Raw genomic sequence first — 21,302 nt, 5'->3', positions numbered from 1 at the left:
ACCTGGTGTACCTCTCTAAGTGTTCAGGGTCTAGGCTCCGCCCTTTCCCATTGGTACCCATTGTTTAATTACCCTGTCCTCTTTCGAGGATTAGTGAGAAAATCAGGCAGTGATCATCAAACCTGTGCTGAAGGTTGCCAGGATTTCTGTTCAATTTAAAGGAGATTAATACATTAAATTAGTATAACCACTTTATACAGTCAAGGGCATTGCTTTCAAAGATGTGCTCTCAGTGAGAAGCCCAGAAATGGAAATCAGATGGCCCTACACTCTGTAATTCATCCACTTAACCTTGTTGGCACTGTTTGCCACCAATCATACCGGGGGGGTGGGGTGTCACATTGTGAGTGTGTCTATGTGTATGTGTGTATGTGTGTATGAATGTATTTGTATAGGCATGTGAGTGTATGTATGTGTGTTTACATGTGTGATTGTGTGTATGTGTACATATGTGAGTGTATGTGTTTATATGTGTATGAGTGTATATATGTGTGTGTATGTGTGAGTGTATGTGTCTAAGTGTATATGTGTGTGTATGTGTACATATGTGAGTGTATATGTGTTTATATGTGTATGAGTGTATATACGTGTATGTATGTGTAAGTGTACATGTGTATGTATGTGTATGAGTGTATATGTGTGTATGAGTGTATATGTGCAATGCTCACACATGTTCCTGAGTGTGAGCACACATGAACACTTCCCAGGTCACACACTTGGGGGTCAGAGGACAACTTCCGATGCTGGTCCTCACCTTCTACCTAGTTTGAAACAGGCTGTTCGCTGCGGAGAGCACAGGCTGCTGAGTGTCTGTTCGATCTCCTGTCTCTGTCCTCTGATTCTTCACAGGCGTGCTGAGGTCGCCCGCATGAGCTACACATTGTGCCTGTCTTGTATGTAGGTCCCAGAGATTCAAACATGGGCCCTCAGCAAGCATGTTAGCCACTGAACCTCCTCCCTGAGCCTCATCAAACTATTTTGGGCCCACATATTTTTTGACATAACAAATACAGAGTAAAGAGAGAAGGAAAACGAGGCTAGAGATCTAGTGACATCCTGACACTAGTGAAGCTGAGGCAGGAGGCTTATGAGTTTGAGATCAGTCTAAGCCAATGATTCTCAAACTTCCTGTGAACCTTTAATACAGTTTTTCATGCCGAGGTGACCCCTCAACCATAAAATTATTCCACTGCTACTTCATAACTCTAATTTTGCTATTGCTGTGAATTGCAATATAAATTTCTTATACACAGAATATCTGACTCACAGGTCGAGAACTACTGGTCTAAGTTGTGTAATGAGATCTTATCTCACAAACTAGGATAAATATAAGAATAAAGAAAAGCAAATGCTGTAATGTAATTTCTGAAAGTCACAAAATGAGTCACATTTTACATACTAATTTCAATCGAACTTTTTATTGTAGCCTTAAAAGCATACACATGCATACATGTAAATACATTTGCATGTGCATGTATGTGCACATGTATGTGTGTGTGATGTGTTCTACATGCAATTTAGGTATTATATAACTTATTATTTAAACTATACACAGTTGAGAGGGATTTTTAAAAGGCTTCTTTATTTTTATTTTATGTGTGTGAGTGTTTGCCTGCATGTCTGTGCACCACATGCGTGCCTGAGGCCAGAAGGGAGGACTGGACCCTTGGAACTGGTATTCTAAGTGGTTGTGAGTTATCAGGTGGTTCCTGGGAACTGAATCTGGGTCCTCCATGAGAGCAGCTTGATCTGTGGAGCCATCTTTCCAGCCCCAAGGGGGTTGTGGATAATTACTTTATAGCATCTCACTTACAGGGACATATGGCCTCCTATTTAAAATTTTCCTGTAATTTAAATAAAGCATCGGAACCAAGATATGTAGATTCTAATCTCCATGTATTCAATGTACCTTATAATGTGTATTAAATTGAGGAATGATGACTAAAATTAAATAAATCTTGTAAAGGTTCAAGAGAGGAAATCATTGACTCCCTCGCTTGGCTTCTGTCTCTAATCCACATGGGGTTTGGAGGATAAGTGGTTGTGGTGAGCAGCATGAATCCTTTTGTCTTAGCCAGAAATTAGGAACAAAAGGCAAAAATCCATCAAAATCAGCCCACTGGCTTCCCCTTTTTTTAAGTGCACAAAGCATGTAATGTCAAGTGCCTTGTCTTGGGCCACATAGCGTCACTTGCAGTTATTGTCCCAGCACTCAGGAGACTCATGCACAAGGATCAGGGGGAACCCAAGGCTAGCCTGAGCTACACAGTGAGTTTCAGAGTAGCCAGAAAAAACAGTTAAATCTTGTCTCAAGAAAGATAATTTTAAATTTTTATACATTTATTCTTCAAAGATTTTTTTGTTTACATATCATTCATTTGTTTCCAAGCCCAACATCTCAAAATATATCCGCTTAGAATTCATGATATATTTAAAAAGAAAAATGAAGTCAATGAAAACATCACAGACCAATTGTTAGAGGCGAAAGGGTAAGTCTGGGTCATACAAGCAATGAGTATTATTTAATTCTGCATTTGAAAGGAGAGTAAAGAGAATGTGTAACATATTCATTGAAAGTGTGTTTTCTTAAGAGATTAATCATGCATCTAACCCAAAACATCAGAAACGACTTGGGAAGTAGAAGTCTGACCTTGACCCAGTTTGCTGGCATGCTGGCTGACAAGGAGCAGTTCAGAAACACTGCCAGCACAGCTGCCAGAGAACGCCCAGGAGAGGGTATCTGAAGTGAAGAGAGAGGTTCCATTTAATTGGTCACCAGGAAAATATTTGAGATGTCTAATCTGTTTGCATCTGGAGTCTGCTCATCATCTTTGATATCTGAGAAGGCTGTGTGTGTGTGGGGGGGGTGTCTTGTATTGCACACACATGTCAATGTATGAATTAATGTATGTTAGTGCGTGTGAATCAATACATGTGAGAGTGAGCTTCCCATGGTGCATGCATTGTAGTCAGAGGATGACCCCAGGCATCAGTCTTTGCCTTCTGTCTTATTTGAGATAAGATTCCTTTGGGGGAGAAGTTGTTTATTTGTTTGTTTGTTTTCTGCTGACTATGCCAGACTAGCTATTCTGGGAAGTCACCACCACAAGAATTTTACCCACTGAGTCATCCCTCTAGCCTCCCTAAAAGGACTTCGGGTGATGGTGAGTTCACCTTCTCCTGAAGACTTTGATAGAGAAAAACAAAGCCACGGGCTGGGTAAGCTTTGGTTAAGAAACAAAAGGCAGAGAACTGGATTGCTCTCCTCTCTTCTGGGAAAAAAAAGTCTTCAGTTTCTCCAAGTCTCTGATGATACTGATGGCTAGACTCTGTTTGAAACCCAGAAGCCTGGTTGTTCTTACACTGCAGCCTGGAAATCCTGGACTTACCAGGGCTTGGTGCCTGGGCAGCACAAGCCCATCCAAATAGTGTTGTGCTGGCTGGTGGCTCCCAGCTAGAATCAGGTTGCCCCTTCCCTTCCCCACTGACCTATGTGCATAGCCAGCATCTGCCTCCCAAGCTGCTTCAGCTAATAGAGATTAACAGCTCTTTTATAAATTATAGGCAAAACAGCATATTCGTTGAATTAGTCAGGCCCCTTCCTTTAGAATTGTTTTTCCTCCATGGGACATGTAGAGTCTGTGAGCTGAAACCTGGGTGCTGGCAGATAGAAGGAACATATCTGGGACTTTTGTTTGTTGGGGCGGGAGGAGGGGGAGGGGAGGATGAGGCTCCCCACAGGACATTCTCAGTATCCAGTTTGCTTTCCCTGGAAGTGTAATCCTGGATGGAGCAACAGCTCCTCCACTGAGTTGATAAGGCCAATCACCGTGTTAAGGGAATCACCTAACCCTGCATCTTGCCTGAGCCTCACAGAAGCCCCAGGAGGCAGGGCATCATTTGCTTGTGGTTTATAGGGGGGGGAGGGGAGTCTAGGAAATAGAATCAGTGAGACAGGTGTTAGCGTGCAGCTTCCAATCATGGAGTCTGCGACCTTTGCCAATAAGAAACACACTGAAACTTGGACTACAGTCAGCAAAGCTTCAAGCAAGTCTCCCCTCACCGAGCTTCATACAAGGATTCCCTCACAGAGCCTCCCCTCACTGAGCTGATGGGTAGGTTAAGTCTTTAATCGGGGCTAGAGGCATGATTTGGTGGTAGAATAAGTGTTTAGCATAGCGCTCTGTTCTAGCCGCAGCATCAGTAAATAAGTAAAGAAGGAGGAAAGTTGAGCTAGGCGCACTGCAAGCTTAAAGACTAATTTACAGAACATCTCCTCAGCCAGATAGACTTACAGCCATGCAAGGCTGGCTGGATGGGAGCTAGGGGAAGCAGAGACCCCCGCCTTTCTTCACTTCTCCCACAGTTAACATTTGCTCTCAGCCATCTGCTGCTGCATCAAGTGAAGGAAAATGTCACAATTTCACAAAGTAAGTAGTGCAACTTGAGTAGAATCATAATATAATATTTTTCTCTTTCCCCTAGGATATTTAGAGAGTGACATTACTTAATAGTGCCCCCTGTGTTATAATCAATTCCCTACCAATTTTGCCATTTCCAAAGGGAGAGAGGCAAGCACTCGGGCAAGGAGTCAAATATTCTACCCTAATGTCTAATGACACATAAATTTGAGAGTTAACATTTATTTAATTGCTGAAGCGGTCATGCTAAGTGCAGAGTCTGACATATTATTGGATGTTAAAAATGATCATTTTTCAGAAAGGGAAAGGTCTATAAAATCAAGAAATAGGGCTGGAGAGATGGCTTGGGTATTAAAAGCACTTTTTAGTGCAGAGAACTAGGGTTCAATTCCCAGCATCCACAATGGTGACTCAAAACTGTCCATACCTCCAGTCCCAGAGGATCTAGCTTCTAGCCTCTGTGGGCACCAGGCATGCGTGTAACACACAAATAGACACTCAAGCAAACTGCTCATACCATAAATTAATGTTTAAAAATGTTAAAGATGGAGCTGGAGAGATGGCTCAGTGGTTAAGAGCACTGGACTGCTCTTCCAGAGGTCCTGAGTTCAAATCCCAGCAACCACATGGTGGCTCACAACCATCTGTAATGGAATCCGATGCCCTCTTCTGGTGTGTCTGAAGACAGCTACTTATAGATAATAAATAAATAAATCTTTTAAAAAGATAAAAAAAATGTTAAAAGATAACAAAGACACTATGCTATCAGACCCATGATCCAACTCACTTTTAAAATCTTCATCTGTGCACACTGGCCCAGTAGCTTGGGCAGTGCTCCCTGATGTGACATTTCTGCTCTCTAAAGGGAAGGACTGTAAATACCTCAACCTTCCCTAACCCTCTAGACTGCCTCTCTCTCAGCTTACTTTGCCCTATGGCTTCTAGGTAAAATACACTAATGTAAGGCATACCCTGACAGAGCTCCAAGGGCGGAAGAACACTGACTAGAAGCAGAGCTGCCTGCATTGCTGTGCTGCTCACTCTGGTAGCTGGCTCCTTCCTTCAGCTCTTGCTTTCTTCTAGCCTTTCAGTGTCCTGGCAGAGCCCTGAGGCAATAGACTCAGTCACCCATACCAGCGACATCATCTCAGCTCTTCTGGCTAACTCTTCATGACCTTAGCATTCTACTCAGTTTCTTCCTACCTCATTTTTATTTCCTGTAAAATGAGAGTCATGACTGTGCCCTGCTTTATCAACTGATTAAGGCAGTGAGCAAAGGTGCATGAGTACCTATCAACCTGAATACAGAAAGAATACTTGATTTCTACATCTGAACACATCCAGTGTGGTTTCTGCTCCCCTCACCACATGCTCACCTCAGACGGTCTGATGGCAAATGACTTATGTGGTCCAGGTTCCCAGGCAAGGAATGATGCTTCCCACAGTAGGCTGTTTCCCCATCTCAGCTAATGATATTTAAACAGTACCCAAAAGACACGCCCAGAGGGCCATCTCCCAAGCAGTTCTAGATTCAGTCAAGTTGACAATTAAGTATAAACCACAACATTAAAAGAAGAGTGAAGGCCAGGCAGGGTGTAAAGGATATAGCTTTTTGTTAAGAAGACCAACAAACACATGCCTGAGAAGAGGGTTCCAAGTAAGTGGAAAGGTAGTTTAAGATCTCAAAGTGGGAATACAGAGGGGAAAACAAAGATGGTGACGTATCTTGGCCACTGCCTGCCATTCACAATTGGCCCATGTCATTCGGCACAAAATGGCATCCTATCCTGACCTGCTTAACACAAAGTCTGAGCCCATTTTACAAATAAATAAAATGAAATTAGAGAGAAGGGATACATTCATAACCAAGCTGATTTTTTTCCAGAAAAGTAAGAAGTGGTAATCAGTAGGAATTCAACGCAGAAATATGGAATTTAACTTTTTTTCTCAATCCGGATAACTCTCTACTTCATGAAAGTTCAGTAAATATCAAAATCACATTTCTTCTCCTCCTCTTTCTCTTTAAGGCATGTGAGTGTTCATATGTGCAGATGTATGTAGATGCCAGAGAACACCCTTGGGTGTCATGAATACCATCACACCCCTTGGAGGCAGGTTCTCTCATTGGTGTGCAGCTCCACAGTTAATTAGACTGCCTGGCTAGTGAGTACCAGACATCCTCCTGTATACATGTCCCCAGCACGGGGATTGAAAACTCAGGCTTCTGTGTCTGGCTTTCTTTAGTATAGGTTCGAGACATTGAACTCATGTCCTAGTGTTTATGGGCCAAACACTTTATCGACATCTTCTCCAACCCTCAAAGTGAGACCTCAAGATCAGCATCAACTTGTGAACAACAACATTTCAGACTGTAACATAACCTGACTGTAGGAGGATCCCTGGGGTCTAGTGATTTGCAATATACCCTTCATTAGGCATTTGAGGTTCTGTAGAGATAAGTCAACCTGCAGACCACTGACCCAGGGGAGCCAACACTCTAGCCAGGAGAGGCAGAAGCAAAGTGGGAAGCCCAGATTGAGCAGTAAATAAGGAACTGCTTTGAGAAACCAGTCTCAAGCCTCTGGATAGATGGGCCCAGCACAGGGCCTCATATGGATAGCTTTGGGCATAGCCTCATGGCTCATCAGGGCGTGGATAGCTTCTGAAGTCCCCGTTGTTTGCATTGCTGTGCCAGGCTGAGATCCAGAAGTTTCCTCTACTCTTCTAACAATGGGTAGACCTAGCTACTTTGTGGGCAAAATAGTCTGCCAACTGACAGAAAACTTCAGGCAATGGTCTTGCAGCCATCTTTAAAAGCTCCATCTGGGAGCTTATAAATCACTTTTAACCATGATGGAAAGCTGGTGTTACCCTTCGATGCCTTGAGGTGACAACAAGAGTTAACAAGTGACTGATCAGAACCATTTCTCTCCCTACCCTGGAGCAGGCCATTAAAGAGTGAGGCTGCTCAGTATGCAGCAGAAACAGCCTGCATGGGTGTGCATGCGCCTGTGCTTGCATGCTATGATGCATGTGTGGACGTCAGAGGACAACTTTCATCAGATGGCTCTCTTCTTCCACCATGAGCTCCAGGGACCAAACTCAGGTCATTAGTGCCTTTACCTGCTGATCCACCTTATCAGCCCAAGAAAAACTAATTCGAATCTGCGTGGGCAATTCTGTGGATTTCTGATAATTGCCCAGGCCCAGATTTTTAAAAGGGATTTGTAAATGACAATTCCTCATACATAGAATGAAAGATCTCCCTTAGTGCTATTCTGTCAACAATGGTTATGACTTAGGTGGTTATACAGATGAATGGAAATTGTCTCTTGACTAGTGTTTGAGTGTATGACACTGTCTGCTATCCAGGGGATTTTGCACTGTGTTCTTGCCTATTGGGATATTAATGTAATTACGAAATCACAAGGGATCAGAAGTCATGTTCTAAACTCTAACTGTAATGACAACTTTAAAAATGTTTAGCCTTGGGAGAGAGGTCAGTCAGCAGAGTGTTCGCCATGCAAGAATAAGTACCTATTTCAACCTTCCATGTTAAAAACAAAATCTCCCTGAACCTTGAGGAAAAAAAAATAAGAAACCAGATCCTGGTTAGCATGTGGCATTTTTTATATGTATATGTATATATGAAATACATGTGTGTGTATATGAAATATACACACTCAAAGAATTCAAAGAATATGTGTCTGTGCATAAAGAACATATCTTCCCAATTCTTTCTGTAGTTTCTGTAAGGTAATTTAGCTTGATTGTCCAACTTAGTAGCTGCTGTGGAATGTTCCATCAAGTCAAAAGGCCCTGTCAATAAGGTTTGAGTGGAAGGTTCATCTGAACAGACATTGTCATTGATCTCTACTGAATATCTGAGGAGTTATCTCTAGTCCCTGTGGATTAAAGAACACTAATCATATCCTCGAAATGAAAATAAAACATCCTTTCCATCGTATTCTTGCAGGGGCTTATCACAGGTATTATTTGTTGGTTTCTCATTACCATACAGAATTATCAATCAGAATTATCACTGTTTTGTGCTTCTCAGCCATTTTTGGCATTGTCTAGTGTCTTCAACCAAGTTGGCATGGAGGAAAGAGCCAAAGACAAGTCACGGCAGGATCGAATGAGATTCGAGATAGTTATTAGCATTCCAAGACTGAGAGTTCAGATCATCCAGAGGGAAGAATGAAGGTTCTATCCCCAGCCCCTGCCCAAACCTCTTGGTTGTATACAGTCCTTGGTGCAATGTGTGTAATGACAGCAGGCTCATAGAAATGTGTAGCCTATTCTACCTTGTCTTTAATTTTTAATCACTTCCCATGTATCCCCCTTTCAAAATATAAAGACCCTTACCTTTATTCATGTTTCAAAAGCAGTAAAACCAAACCATCAAAATCTAAACAAGCCTAGGTGCTTGGCTCTCTGCCTGGCCTCTCTGTCCAGCACTTGCCCTCGCTGCCATGCTTCTCATAGGAACCATTGTCTTCTGTTGCCTTTGTTTCCATCCAGGTCACTATTCTTTGCTGAACATAGGCTTTACACTTCTCTTCCACAATAGCTCTACAGCTCTCTTCATTTTCCGAATTCTCTATTCTCACGCACGCCCCTCTCTACTTTGGATTCGAAGCTCTTCTGATTCATCTGGCCTTTCTACCTCTCCTCAGACTTCTATTGATTTTTTCATTTCCACAAGTTAATGCTTGAGTGTTACTGTGACTTACAGATCCATTTCAATAGCCATACTCATAAATGTAGCGTCAAGAGCAGTCATATAGTGACTTCTGAACCTATGCCTTCAAACAAAAATGGCTTGCCTAAGCTTCAGAGCCTTTTTCTCTTCTGTTTACTAATAACTAATATGCACTTGTCCCTCTGGTGTCTCCACCTAAGGGACTACACTTAGTTATTTACATGTGTAACTAATGGGATTACTAGAGCTGGCCTTCCTTCTCTGCTCTTCCTTTCTGTACCTGGATGCAGGCTACCTCATACAACCTCACTAACATTAACTACTCATCTTCCTATTAGAAGCTTCTGAACTTGTGGATCATGACCCCAAATGACATCACAGAACTGACTGTGGGGGTAAGTTGTAAAAAAAAAATGGGGGGTGGCAATAAGTTCTGAATGCATGAGGACCAAAGCAAACAGGACATCAAATGGGAATGAATCCAAGACTTTTCTGAGACATCATCTGTCCTTAAGAAAAAGCTTGCTCAGCTGTAGGCATAGATAGCTAACTCCAGATTGGATGTGCGGCTGTGGTATTTATCTTGAGACAGTTGGCCAGGGCTGGCTATACCCTTAAACCCTGTAGCCATGAAGGTCAGTGATGCTGACCTCATGACATGTGGCCTCCAGGTGAAAAGAATTAAGTCTGCAGAAATAGGTACCAAGGGGCCAGTTGCCACATCCTTCTCCATCTTTCTCTTGACTTTGCCCTCTACCCCCAGCTTGTTTTGGGGAAAGCCTTCTGTCTGGCTTAGTGTTTTGCTGCCAGCCAGGTGAACGATCAGCATTACAATTAACAGGCCAGCTGAGGCACACGGAATGCTCTCTTCTCCTCGGAGGCCCTACCCTCATTAAGAAAGTAAAATGTTGGTGAGTCTTGCGGGCAGCCTTCCTCCCTCCGGATTGTTGGAGATCTCTGGCTGTCAGCATAGCACTCTGGGCCAGGAAAGTTCAGAGAATTACTTCAATAATATGACAGCCTCTTCCATTTAAAATGGAATTCAGCTCGGCTTCCCTCAGAGCCTTCATTGAAATTCTGCACATGATCCATCCCTCTAGTCATTTAACGATGCCTCTCATGTTTGCCATGATTTAAGAAAGGAAGAAAGAAAGAAAGAAAGAAAGAAAGAAAGAAAGAAAGAAAGAAAGAAAGGAAGGAAGGAAGGAAGAAAGAAAGCAAGCAACCAGCTTTATGTTTGTGATAACTCGGATCAGGGTGGTATAATGGCAGGGAGGAGACCCCCAGGCTGGCAGTAATAGGACAGCTCCTCTGATGTGTGTTACCATCAGACAATGACCTGTGTGTGCTTGTTCTCGGGGGACAGTAAAGAGGCTTTTAAGAATTACTCACTGTGAAGGATGAAAGCTAATGAGGAAGGGAGCAAGTGAAGAGCAGAGAGACTCTTCGGGAAGTCTGACTCCACTCAGGGCTGTCATGGCTCCCTTCAAAGTCATTAGGACAGGCGGGTCTCTGAAGGAGCGCACGGAGCATCGCGCGTTCCCGTGCAGGCTCCTCCCAGGTCAAGGCACCCCCTTCCTGAGGAATTAAAGCCACTAAATAATAAATATCAAGGGAAAGGAACGGAATGGATCCAGCGACTACCAATAAGTAAGGTGAGAGAGGGCATTTATATCAAAGAAGAAACAGCTCCTAATGGGCTGCTACGGCGAGAGAGAGAGAAAAAAAAAAAGGCAATCCTTATACTCTGTGTCCTTGTCTTAAAGGCCAGGCATAGCTTTTGAATCACGTACACCAGCAGACCGGCAGCTTGTGTTAGGGTGAGACCTGGACACTGTCATTAAAAACAGCAAAATCAGATGTGTCTGGTGAGCCTCAAGGATGCTAACCTCCTTGTACGGAACGTAGATGGGTGTGTCCTCCAATGAAGTGCCCAAAGGCTGCTCTCTGAGCATAAGGTGGTAGTCCACTTCGGGAACCCACAGGGTTTTTGCAGTTTAAAGCTACATACTTGATTCCTCATCCACAGACCCCTGGGACCACAAAGGCTGAGGTTGCTGAAGCTGGGAAGGGCATTGTATCCTAGAGATGTAGCCTACAAAGCAGAATAGAACTAAAGAAGATGTTAATGTATCCACAAAACAGTAGCATATGCTCCAAACACAGTATCTTGAAATGGCCTCAGGCATGGAGGCTTTTGCTTTTTCTCCAGCCCCGATCAGATGATATAGGCTGCTTTGCAGATCCCCATATTTCTCACACCCATATTTACCCTCCAAATACCTTGAGTACTTCCTCGATTTCCAATAGCCCAGTGCTCTCCCTAGAGTTAAACAGTTGTCCATGAGGGTTTGAACTGAGTGGAAATCACATAAAATTAAGCTCCCTGTGATAATTCTAACTCTCAACTCCAGACAACTTAAAGTTGCCCGAGAAGAGGGCTTCAGTGAAGGATTTGTAGCAATCCTTTTGGCCTGCAGGGAAATCTGCAAGAGATCATCTTGATTGTTAATCAAGGTAGGAATACCCATCCTAAATATGGGCAGGGGCTTTCAGGGGCTGCTAAGAATTCAAAAGCTGGTTAGCAAGTAAGTAAGCAGGCAGCGTGGGTACATCCATTTCTCGCTGCTTGGACTGTGGGTATTATGAGACTTGTTGCTGAGTTTCTGCCTCAGTTTCCCCTTAGTGGTAGACTACACTTGAGCGAATAACCAACACAACAAAACAAAAAACAAACAAAACACCTTCTTTAAGTTTCTATTGTTCAGGGTAAGGGCGTCACAGAACAAAACTGAAGGTCACCCTGTCTGATCGGCCAAGATTTTTAGTGCGTAATCTAAGTGAACAGCCACCAATTTCCTTCCACACACGGAGAGTCCACATGCTGTCTACAACACCAGCCTGCAGGACAGTTGCTGAGTGATTAGAGTTGGTTTTCACGGGGGGCAGTCGTGTTTCAGCTTTGATTTTCTTCCCTTCATACAAAGAGGATTTTGCTCGAAAACTGTGCGCCATAATTCTTCTCCTCTTTACCTAATTGTGTTAACTATTGAAAAACAATTAATGTGCCAAATGGTTATTGAACACCTGCCACACGAGAGAGATTATATTACCTTGAAGGGATGGGGAAGTCTGCATAATGAGTAGCACTTCAGTTGAAAGAGGGGGGAAGGGCTAGAGGGCTGGCTACAGGGTCAGAAGCCACAGCAAAAATTCTAGTTGTCTCTCATAGAATCTTTGATACCTCAATCATTTACTGTATCTTTTAAAGTCTTCCCTTTTCATGGAAGGTGTTTCATGAGAGTGACTGCTTCTTCGGATTCTGTAACATCATGAAAAAGCACTTAATTCTATCTTGGCCAGAGTTTGTGCGATCAACACGTAAGTGTAAGGCTGAAGTACCATGAATGATTTCAAAGAGAAGACTTAGAAGAATCCACAGGAGCCCAGAACCAGCAGATAATGGGAACTTGCAAAAAGAGAGGCCGGTCCCAGATAAGCAATTTGCCTTCATGTACATCACCATCTTCACCATAATTGGGAACCACCATGATCCCATAGCTCACCTCAGACAAAAGAGCAGAGTTTGAATTCAGAGGCAAGACTAGAGACAATTCCTTAGGAATTCAGGGATATATGTAACTTGGCTCATCTGGGATACCCGTGTGGCATATATGCTTTGTGTGTGTGTGCAGGTGTATGCTTGTGCAGGTGTATGCTTGTGCAGGTGTATGTGGAAGCCTAAGGTTTACAATTGGAGTATTCTTCAATTGATCTTCATTGAGGCAGGGTCTTTCAGTTGAACCCAGAGCTCACTGATCTCTACCTTCCAAGTGCTGGAATTACAGGCAAACTACTGCCCATCCAGTATTTTGCAGATCAAAACTCTGATTCTCACTCGCTCTACTCAGAAGGGAGGAAAAAATCAATGTATTAAGAAGACTGTTAACTAATAGCAGGAAGAAACATCTACCCCATTAAGAATGCCTCACCCAGTCTTACAACATGCAAATCCCACTTCTTGGATACATTAAGTTAGCCTACTACCTTTCTGAGAAATCCATTCTCTTGTCACCCTCCTGGCTTTCAAGTTTTGACAGCCAACAGCCGCAGAGGTAACCTAATCCACAAATGATGGATACTATTGGACCCTTTCATTCATTTCCAAAATGTTATCTGTCACAAAGCCTTTGAGTAAGAGTTAAAATATCATTTGCAACATTGTATCATGTCAGATCATTTTACATTCTGAATTTTCATTGTATTGTAACAAGACAAACTCTTTTTTTTTTTTTTTTTTTTTTTGGCTTAACAAACTCTTTCCTGGTTCTCAGATTTACAAGGGCCAGGCATTGCACACTCTGTAAAGTCGCCATTCAGCAGAGCTGGCTATTTAGTGGCCATGAGGCATCCGGTCACCCTTGACCTTTTCACTTTCAGGAAAATAAATGCCACTCAGGACTTGAAAATTGAATCAATCTTGACTAGGTATGAAATAATAAAAAAAAAAGTTAATGTCTTCATCATTTCCTGAGCAAGCCCGTCAGACAGAAGGGTGTTGCTTTTTTTCCCCCTATTTTGTAAGATGTATTATAGCTGACTAATCCTCCATAAATATGAAAGAATGATCGTTTCACAGCTACCAATTGACAAACTGGAACACATTTTTCATTTGAGCAGGCGAGATAAGTAGGCTGCCGGGGGCTCTGCCATCTCTGCCTCAGACAAAGCCTGTCCCGGGCAGAAGCTGCTGGTTCATTCTTGGGTCACCACTATGTTATTTTTAGTTCTCTGCATCTTCACAGGAGTTCACATCACATCCCAAGCAGCCTCCTGTCTCAGGGACTCCTCAACAGCCCACCTTCCCTGGCATAATTTAAAGAAATGGGCACCTCCAATTAAACCATTCCAGATGTAAAATTTCTTGCCTGGAGAGCGAATTGAGAAGCGAATGGGATTCATGAATATAAATTGAGCCTCCCTTACCCTTCCGTTTTCATCTTGAAATTGAAGACTATTCACCTCCCCCACATAAATCCTTATTTGCCTTAAGTGTGTTTACTGTGGGACCCCAGTGCAGAGCTGGTAGCATATTGCTATGCATAACCAACCACTAAGTCTCACAAATCATCGTGGGATGAGGCCTGGGGACGGAGAGGCTTCATGTAGCTGCATCTGTGTTCCCAGGAAGAATCTGTCTAGCTCTGCAGCAGGCTGTGCCCTGTGTGATGATGGAGCGACCCTGCATCCACGTGCTCGGCCTGCCCTTGAAGGTTTCCTTCATTTTTCTACAAGGGGATTTTTTTATTCTCTGTCTGTCTCTGTCTCTCTGTGTCTCTCTCTCTGTCTGTCTGCCCCCCCACCCCACCCCAAACATCTTTGCACCTCTCCTATTTGCTCTCCACCTTAGTTTTGGTTTAGTCCTTACCCTGACGCCCGACTCTCTCGTCAGTCACAACAGTTTAATTTTTAGCACAATGACTTTTGTGGAAGGATGGACGTGACCGATCGGCAAACATGCAAATGAGCTTGGGATAGCAGAGTGCTTTCTCCCTTCTTCCTACCCCCTCATCTGCATCATCTCTCCTGTTCACTTTTTGCTTGTTTATTATTTATCTAGTGCAGTGGTCCTCGACCTTTCTAATGCTGTGACTTTTTAATACTACAGTTCCTCGTGTTGTGGTGACCCCACCCCCACCCCAACCATCAAATTACTCCCGTTGCTACTTCATAATGGTAATGGTGCTACGGTTACAATTCCTAATGTAAATGTCCGTGCTTCCCGATGTTCTTAAACCACTCCTTATGCAAGGGTTTTTTGGACCCCCACCCCTTAGCCGCTGTGACGTTGGAAACAACTGATTCAGTGGCTACACATACTCAGTAAAAGGTCTATTCAGATGCCAAATGCTAAAAGTTTGCCCTTGGTTTTCATCCAGAAATATGTCTCTTTTAGTTCTCCCAATAGCGTGACCTTGACAGAGTTCAAACTGTGTGCTCTCTGTTACAAAAGCAAATGGTAGAAGAGGCTATAGCTCATAATTGATTGTAAGGCTCCCACAACCACATTGTTACATTGTTATTTTCATATATATATATATATATATATATATATATATATATATGTGTGTGTGTGTGTGTGTGTGTGCGTGTGTGTGTGTGTGTGTGTGTGTGTGTACACATACATATCTATTACATTGTATGCTGCTTCGAAAAACTCAATGTGGTTCAAAATAACATGATAAGGAAATAGTAAAATACTCTTAGATTGTCTCTCTTTTGTGTATGTAAGTTCTCTCTGTGTGTCTGTCTGTCTGTCTACATCTCTGTATGTCTGAGTATGTATGTCTTTCTGTCTGTCTATGTGTGTGCATGTGTCTGTCTCTGTCTATGTATGTCTGAGTGTGTGTGCTTGTGTACCTAGGTGTCTCTGTGTGTCTGTGTGTGTACATAGATCTCTCTCTCTCTCTCTCTCTCTCTCTCTCTCTCTCTCTCTGTGTGTGTGTGTGTGTGTGTGTGTGTGTGTGTGTGTGTGTAGAACAGACAACACATTTGGGTGTCATTCTTCAGGGGTTACCACTTTTATTTTTAATTTAGGATCTCTCACTGGCCTGGGAATCACCTATAATTCCAGACTGGATAGGCAGCAGGACCCAGGGTCTGCCTTTCTCTGCCTCCCTGGCACTGAGATTGCAAGCATGTGTCACCACATCCAGACTTCTTTCTTTTTTTCTTTTAAACAAGAGTTCTGTGGATTGAACTCAGGTCTTCATGCTTGCAAGGCAAGCGCTTGCCTAAGTTATTTACTTCCCCTGCCAGACCTCATGATGTAAATTGCATAGTAGCAGGATATATAAATTAGAATGGAGGGTGTGGACACCAAAGACCGACAGAAACCACCTTAAAAGGAAATGTGTTCAAGCAGCTCCATGTTCAGGACATTGCAAAAAGCAGAGTTAACATGGCGTGGCCTTTGTGGCATTCCTTAACCCTAGTCAGGTGGGTTCCTGGTTGGGTTACACACACTGTAGGTGTAAGAGATGGGACTCTGGGGGTTACGCTGGACTCTGAGCCCATGAAAGAAAAGCTTTGAGTATGCACCCTGGTGAGGATAGAGCAGAAAGTCAGCCATTACGCTTTATTCGATTGGTAACACATGGCATCCTTACAAGGATTTTAAATAATTTTCTAAATTAAAAACCTCTGTAAAAATGAGCAGGCTATGCAATGGGAATAAAAATCAGGATGACCCTCAAGGCCGTTGAAAGGGTGACTTTAGAAATCCATACTGATTCAACCCTAACCTCCCGGTGTGGCCTGTCCCCAGACTCTTGTTTCCCGTCTTCCACACCAATAGCTTGCTTCAAATCAACTTGGAGAACAGAATTACTCTTCTAACGCAGTGACTTCCTGCAGCATGGTTCCCTGATATGTCGGACATAAATGAAGATCTATATTTGCAGAGCCAAGTATTTTCTTCTGTGAAGACTAAGACTTTCTCTTCCCTCATTACAAAGTCACTCACAAGGACTCACTACATGCATCTGTTAACGACGTCTACACAGTCTGTGTTCCTGTTTCATTTTTAGACCCTGACTGTACGATTAATCTCAGTGTCTGTGGTAAGATTCTCCTCTGTGGTCCTCAACTCCTCAGTGTCCCACACTTACGCAAGCTCTGGGCACACCTTATTTTATAGCCACGATGGATGCTACTGTGTTCATTTACTACTGTATCATCCTACCCAAGCTGTAACTCTTTTTTCAAACTTTATACGAGCAGTTCTCAACTTTCTTTCGCAATTTCAATCCACTGGTCTCTAGCACAAAACTAAATAAAATCTGCTCTATCAATGGAGGAAAAGAAAGGAGAGACAACTAAATGACACATATTAATAAATAGAATAGATAACTTTTAAAAATTGTGTACTCTATTCTGTCTGACGCATGTTCATGACTATTGATTTGATGCTCTACTGGAATGTTCTCTTAGGGGCTAATTGTTGAACATAATACTTTTCTCTGGCTGTTACCCCACCTTCACTGGATGTTTAATTACTAGGTGTAGAGAGTCATTTTGTTCACCAAGACATGGCCAAATAGAATCCACACTGTGTGAACAAGCTGTTTGGTGGTCTCTGCGCGCATAGAGCAAATTCAGGAGAGTGGTAAAAATCAGTGGAGCAGTCATTCAAACTAAAGCATCTTTAATAATCTGAAATTATTCAGACCACTGAGGAAGCCAACCACAAAAGCTCTAATTTATGATGTCAAGAGATGACCCTGTATAATAATGAATTAATCATAGTCACATGTGCTCGCTGGACTAGTCTGTGTAACAATAGAAATACCAGGTTTTCATTGGCCCATTCTATGTAACAATAGAAATGTCAGATTTTTTTTTCAAGTATTCTATGCAGCAATGGAAATGTCAGAGGAGGTTCATTGGACCATTCTTTGTAACAATAGAAATATCAGAAGATTTTTATTGAACTGCTTTATGTAGCATGGAAATGTCAGTGGACCTTTTGAAGTCCTAATACTGTCCACTCTTCGAGGTTGCTTTAAATTTCCTTTTTAATTCTTAGGAAACTAACACCTGGACAGCTTATCCACAGAGCGGCAACTGAGATGTGCGACACTCACTTAGAAACAAGAGCAGCTCACACCCTACACAATACTACAGTTTCTTCCCATGACGGCCTCTTACAATCCATTCAGAAGACTTTTTTTTTTCTCTCCTTTACAGGTTACCAGCCAGTCTTGTCTGGTCAACAGAGCTTTCAAGGCCTGATGGGAGTACAGCAGTCAGCTCACAGCCAGGGGGTGATGAGCAGTCAGCAAGGAGCCCCGGTGCATGGTGTGATGGTCTCCTACCCAACCATGTCTTCTTATCAGGTTTGTGCCAGCAGCAGGGAAAACCCTGGCTGCAAACTCATGCTCGTCAAAACAGAAGCTATAGGAAGTTGCAGCTGTGGAGCGGTTAGTAGGGTCATGGATGGTTGAGCCATCCACCCATTAGTTCACTTAGAATTGAGATACAAACATAAAAAACACAGTGTGCAGGTGTCCTAACAAATGTCAAGGCTTTTAAATGCTATGCTGGCTTGGCTTCCATAAAAACTTGTACTTTTGGAAGGAAATTCTTTGATGTCCTATCCCAGAAGACTTTTGGGTGCCCTGTTGAAACGATACTTGATAGAAAACCATTGTGGCGATTTCTCTACCATATTTGTATCTACTCAAGTAAACCTCCTTCTACTGGAGTTGCAAATTATCACAGATTTTTTATGTGGTGTCTCAGATGCATTTAAAGCACACGGACGCAGGCACAATTCCAGCCTTCAGGTCAGAGCACATGCTGAGTCTTTAACACATATGGGGTGTGCTTCTGTCGTGCATAACCTGAAACCTCCAAGAAGAAGCAATGAGGAGGGAGTCAAATGGTTTGGTTATTCAATAGCTGTCCTGGTTGCTTCTAGTCTTAAAGAAACTATATTCAAGCCATCCATGTGGACAAAACCCCTCTCCTTACTAAGGAAGTCGCCAAGCTTCTTCTCATGAAAACAGAAAGGGGCATGTTTTTCCACACTGAGAGGTAGCTAGAAGGGCATCCAGATACTGTGTTGGGGCAAAGGAAAGAGCAGAGGAGAGGAAGGAGTCAAGAAGACAAGATTTCACACTTGTAAGCATCTGCTGCATCCTGGAATCTCTCCCTGCCATACTTCCAGAGGTTCTTTGACAGAGACATACTTATCCAAATGGTCCCTATGCATGTTCAACCTGCGGTTCACAGATCATCGTGCATCCCATGATCCCTGTGAATGGAGCACAACATATTCATAAGCCTTGGTACCCTGTATCCGTGTCAAAAGCTGTACAATCAGAAAGGTTAAGTGACTTTCTCCAAGTGAAATGGTCAATAAATGATAGCTAGAGAACAAGGGATCTGTTCAGCGGGTCTCAAACACTTGAGTGACATTTATGACGCCATCCCGTCCGTGAACATTAAGCAGCCTTTTCATACTCATGTCTCGCACAGGTGCCAATGACCCAAGGTTCTCAAGCAGTGCCCCAGCAGACATACCAACCGCCAATCATGCTGCCCAGTCAGGCAGGCCAAGGGTCACTCCCAGCCACCGGAATGCCTGTGTACTGTAACGTCACACCGCCAAGCCCTCAGAACAACCTAAGGTTGATGGGTCCACACTGCCCCTCCAGCACGGTTCCTGTCATGTCTGCTAGCTGCAGAACAAACTGTGGGAGCATGAACAACGCTGGCTGGCCGGTCAAGTTCTGAGAGCGCTCGGGCTGCCCGCAGTACACTTCATCAGATGTTAACTCATGGCCTTCAAAGGAAGAGGAGACTTCGACAGCTGGCTGAGGACTTCCATATACATTGCTGCTGGTATTCTGTACAAACTAATCAAAGACTAATACATTAGCTGGTTAATGGTGCATATTTCTGTCATGTCTGCTAGGTATGCCTTTCTAGCTTAGCTAGGGACATGAATTCATCAAGGTAAGATTTTCTCCTACCATGAATACCACTGTGTAGATTATAATATCCCTGATTCGGATTAGTTTTGTACTTTGTGTTCAGTTTGTGATGCTAAAAGTATTTAAATATATATATATATAAACTAAATCACACGGTACCAAAGCTGTAATGGAACAAAAGGAAAGAGTTGAGGAATGGAAGGAATAATTTATATACACTATAGAGTTTTCTTTTTTAAATGGATATATATGGTATTGTAGTGTTTAACCCAAATAAAAGCTTATTTGACCTTACGGAGGAAGGTCATGTTTTTACCACCAGTTTGTTTCCGTCTCTCTTTCCATGTGCTGTTTACTTATTTAGTTAATGGTTTCTTTATCACATAGATGTTAATTATACAGAATGACGTTTTCATACTTGTATAGAATGCATTTTGACCACATTCAAACTCAGTGCCTCTTCAAACTCTCTTTGATGGGTAACCCTCTTACCAGTTAGCTCATTGCCTCCTTGCACTGTCTGTCATCTGTCTGTCTGTCTGTTTTTAGTGAATCAATGAGGATGGTTTTGGGGGGTGAGGAGGTTTTATTTGACTTGCACTTCTATATTGTTCTCATCACCAATGGAGGTCAGGACAGGAATTCAAACAAGGCTGGAACCTGCAGGCATGAGCTGATGTAGAGCCCATGGAGGGATGCTTCTTAACTGGCTTGCTCTGAATCAATGAGCTTTGCTTCTTACAGAAGCAAGGGGAGGAGATCAGTTATAGGAGCTTCCACAGGTACCCTCTTAGAGGAAAAGTCTCTCTATTCCCCATCAACCACTAACTACCTATAAATCCTCAGAGATTCAAGGATTCATCAGATCACCCCCATGACAGGTTGTTGACAGATTCCATTTTGTGTAAGTAATCAAGGACGCTATGAGCTCAGTCGGGCCACACTGTATCAGGCCTGGAAGATGGTGTTCCAAAGAAAGTCTGCCTCTTCTGCCGGCTCCTACATTCTTTCCTTCCCTGCCTCTGTAAGGGTCACTGTGCCTTGGGAGGGATCCTACACAAATCTATTTTTGACTGAACATTCACTACCAGTTTGGGTTTTATTAGTGTCAATGTTGTTCTTTCTTGGCATCATCTCATAAATGCTATATGGAAAAGTGGTTCCTAGGCATTTTGAGTTGAGCAGCATCTCTCTGAGAGATGCTATAAGCAAGTATTAGTACCAAGAATAACCCCTCATCTTGATAGTATCATAACAGCCGTGAACATAAGATATCTGTGTCATTGCTTTTAATTTTAGAAATACTGGAGGTGTATGGCTATACTGCATCTACCAGGAAGTTCTAAATATTGCTCATACAAATACACACTCTACATCTAGCCTTGCTCTGTCTTCCCTGGAGTTAAACTATGTACCTGGAAGATAAATTTCGTTACGTTAATGCAGAAAAGGCAGAGCCTGACTCCTCCTGTTATACTGAACCATGCAGTCCAATGCAGACAGGTTTGGACAGTGAGCCAACATCTCAGAGGTGCTGACAATTGTCCTGGCAGCTGAAAAAGGATGCATAGAGCAGGTATTTAACCACAAAGGCCACAACATCTGCAAAGCAAACACGAGAAGCGTGTGGCTCTCCGATCCCCCAACGTACGTATAATTCCCTATGGAGTCCATGGT

At 42.9% G+C, this 21,302-nt stretch overlaps 1 protein-coding gene across 9 annotated transcripts in view; it reads left to right on the top strand.

Moving 5' to 3' along the window:
* The window catches only part of Arpp21 (cAMP regulated phosphoprotein 21), a 117,863-nt gene extending 97,917 nt beyond the window's left edge, over nucleotides 1–19,946 (top strand). For all 9 annotated transcript variants that reach the window (XM_032910865.1, XM_032910863.1, XM_032910864.1 and 6 more), the window contains 2 exons: nucleotides 17,875–18,023; nucleotides 19,168–19,946. In XM_032910865.1, the coding sequence (XP_032766756.1) occupies nucleotides 17,875–18,023; nucleotides 19,168–19,425 (407 nt within the window). In that variant the 3' untranslated portion in view covers nucleotides 19,426–19,946. The remainder of the gene's footprint in view (nucleotides 1–17,874; nucleotides 18,024–19,167) is intronic.
* The last annotated feature ends 1,356 nt before the right edge of the window (nucleotides 19,947–21,302 follow it).

The sequence above is a fragment of the Rattus rattus genome, chromosome 8 (genome assembly GCF_011064425.1).
Source record: "Rattus rattus isolate New Zealand chromosome 8, Rrattus_CSIRO_v1, whole genome shotgun sequence".
Taxonomy (NCBI): Eukaryota; Metazoa; Chordata; class Mammalia; order Rodentia; family Muridae; genus Rattus; species Rattus rattus.
Note: the sequence above shows the minus strand (reverse complement) of the source record. Positions and strands in the feature narration are given on the sequence as shown.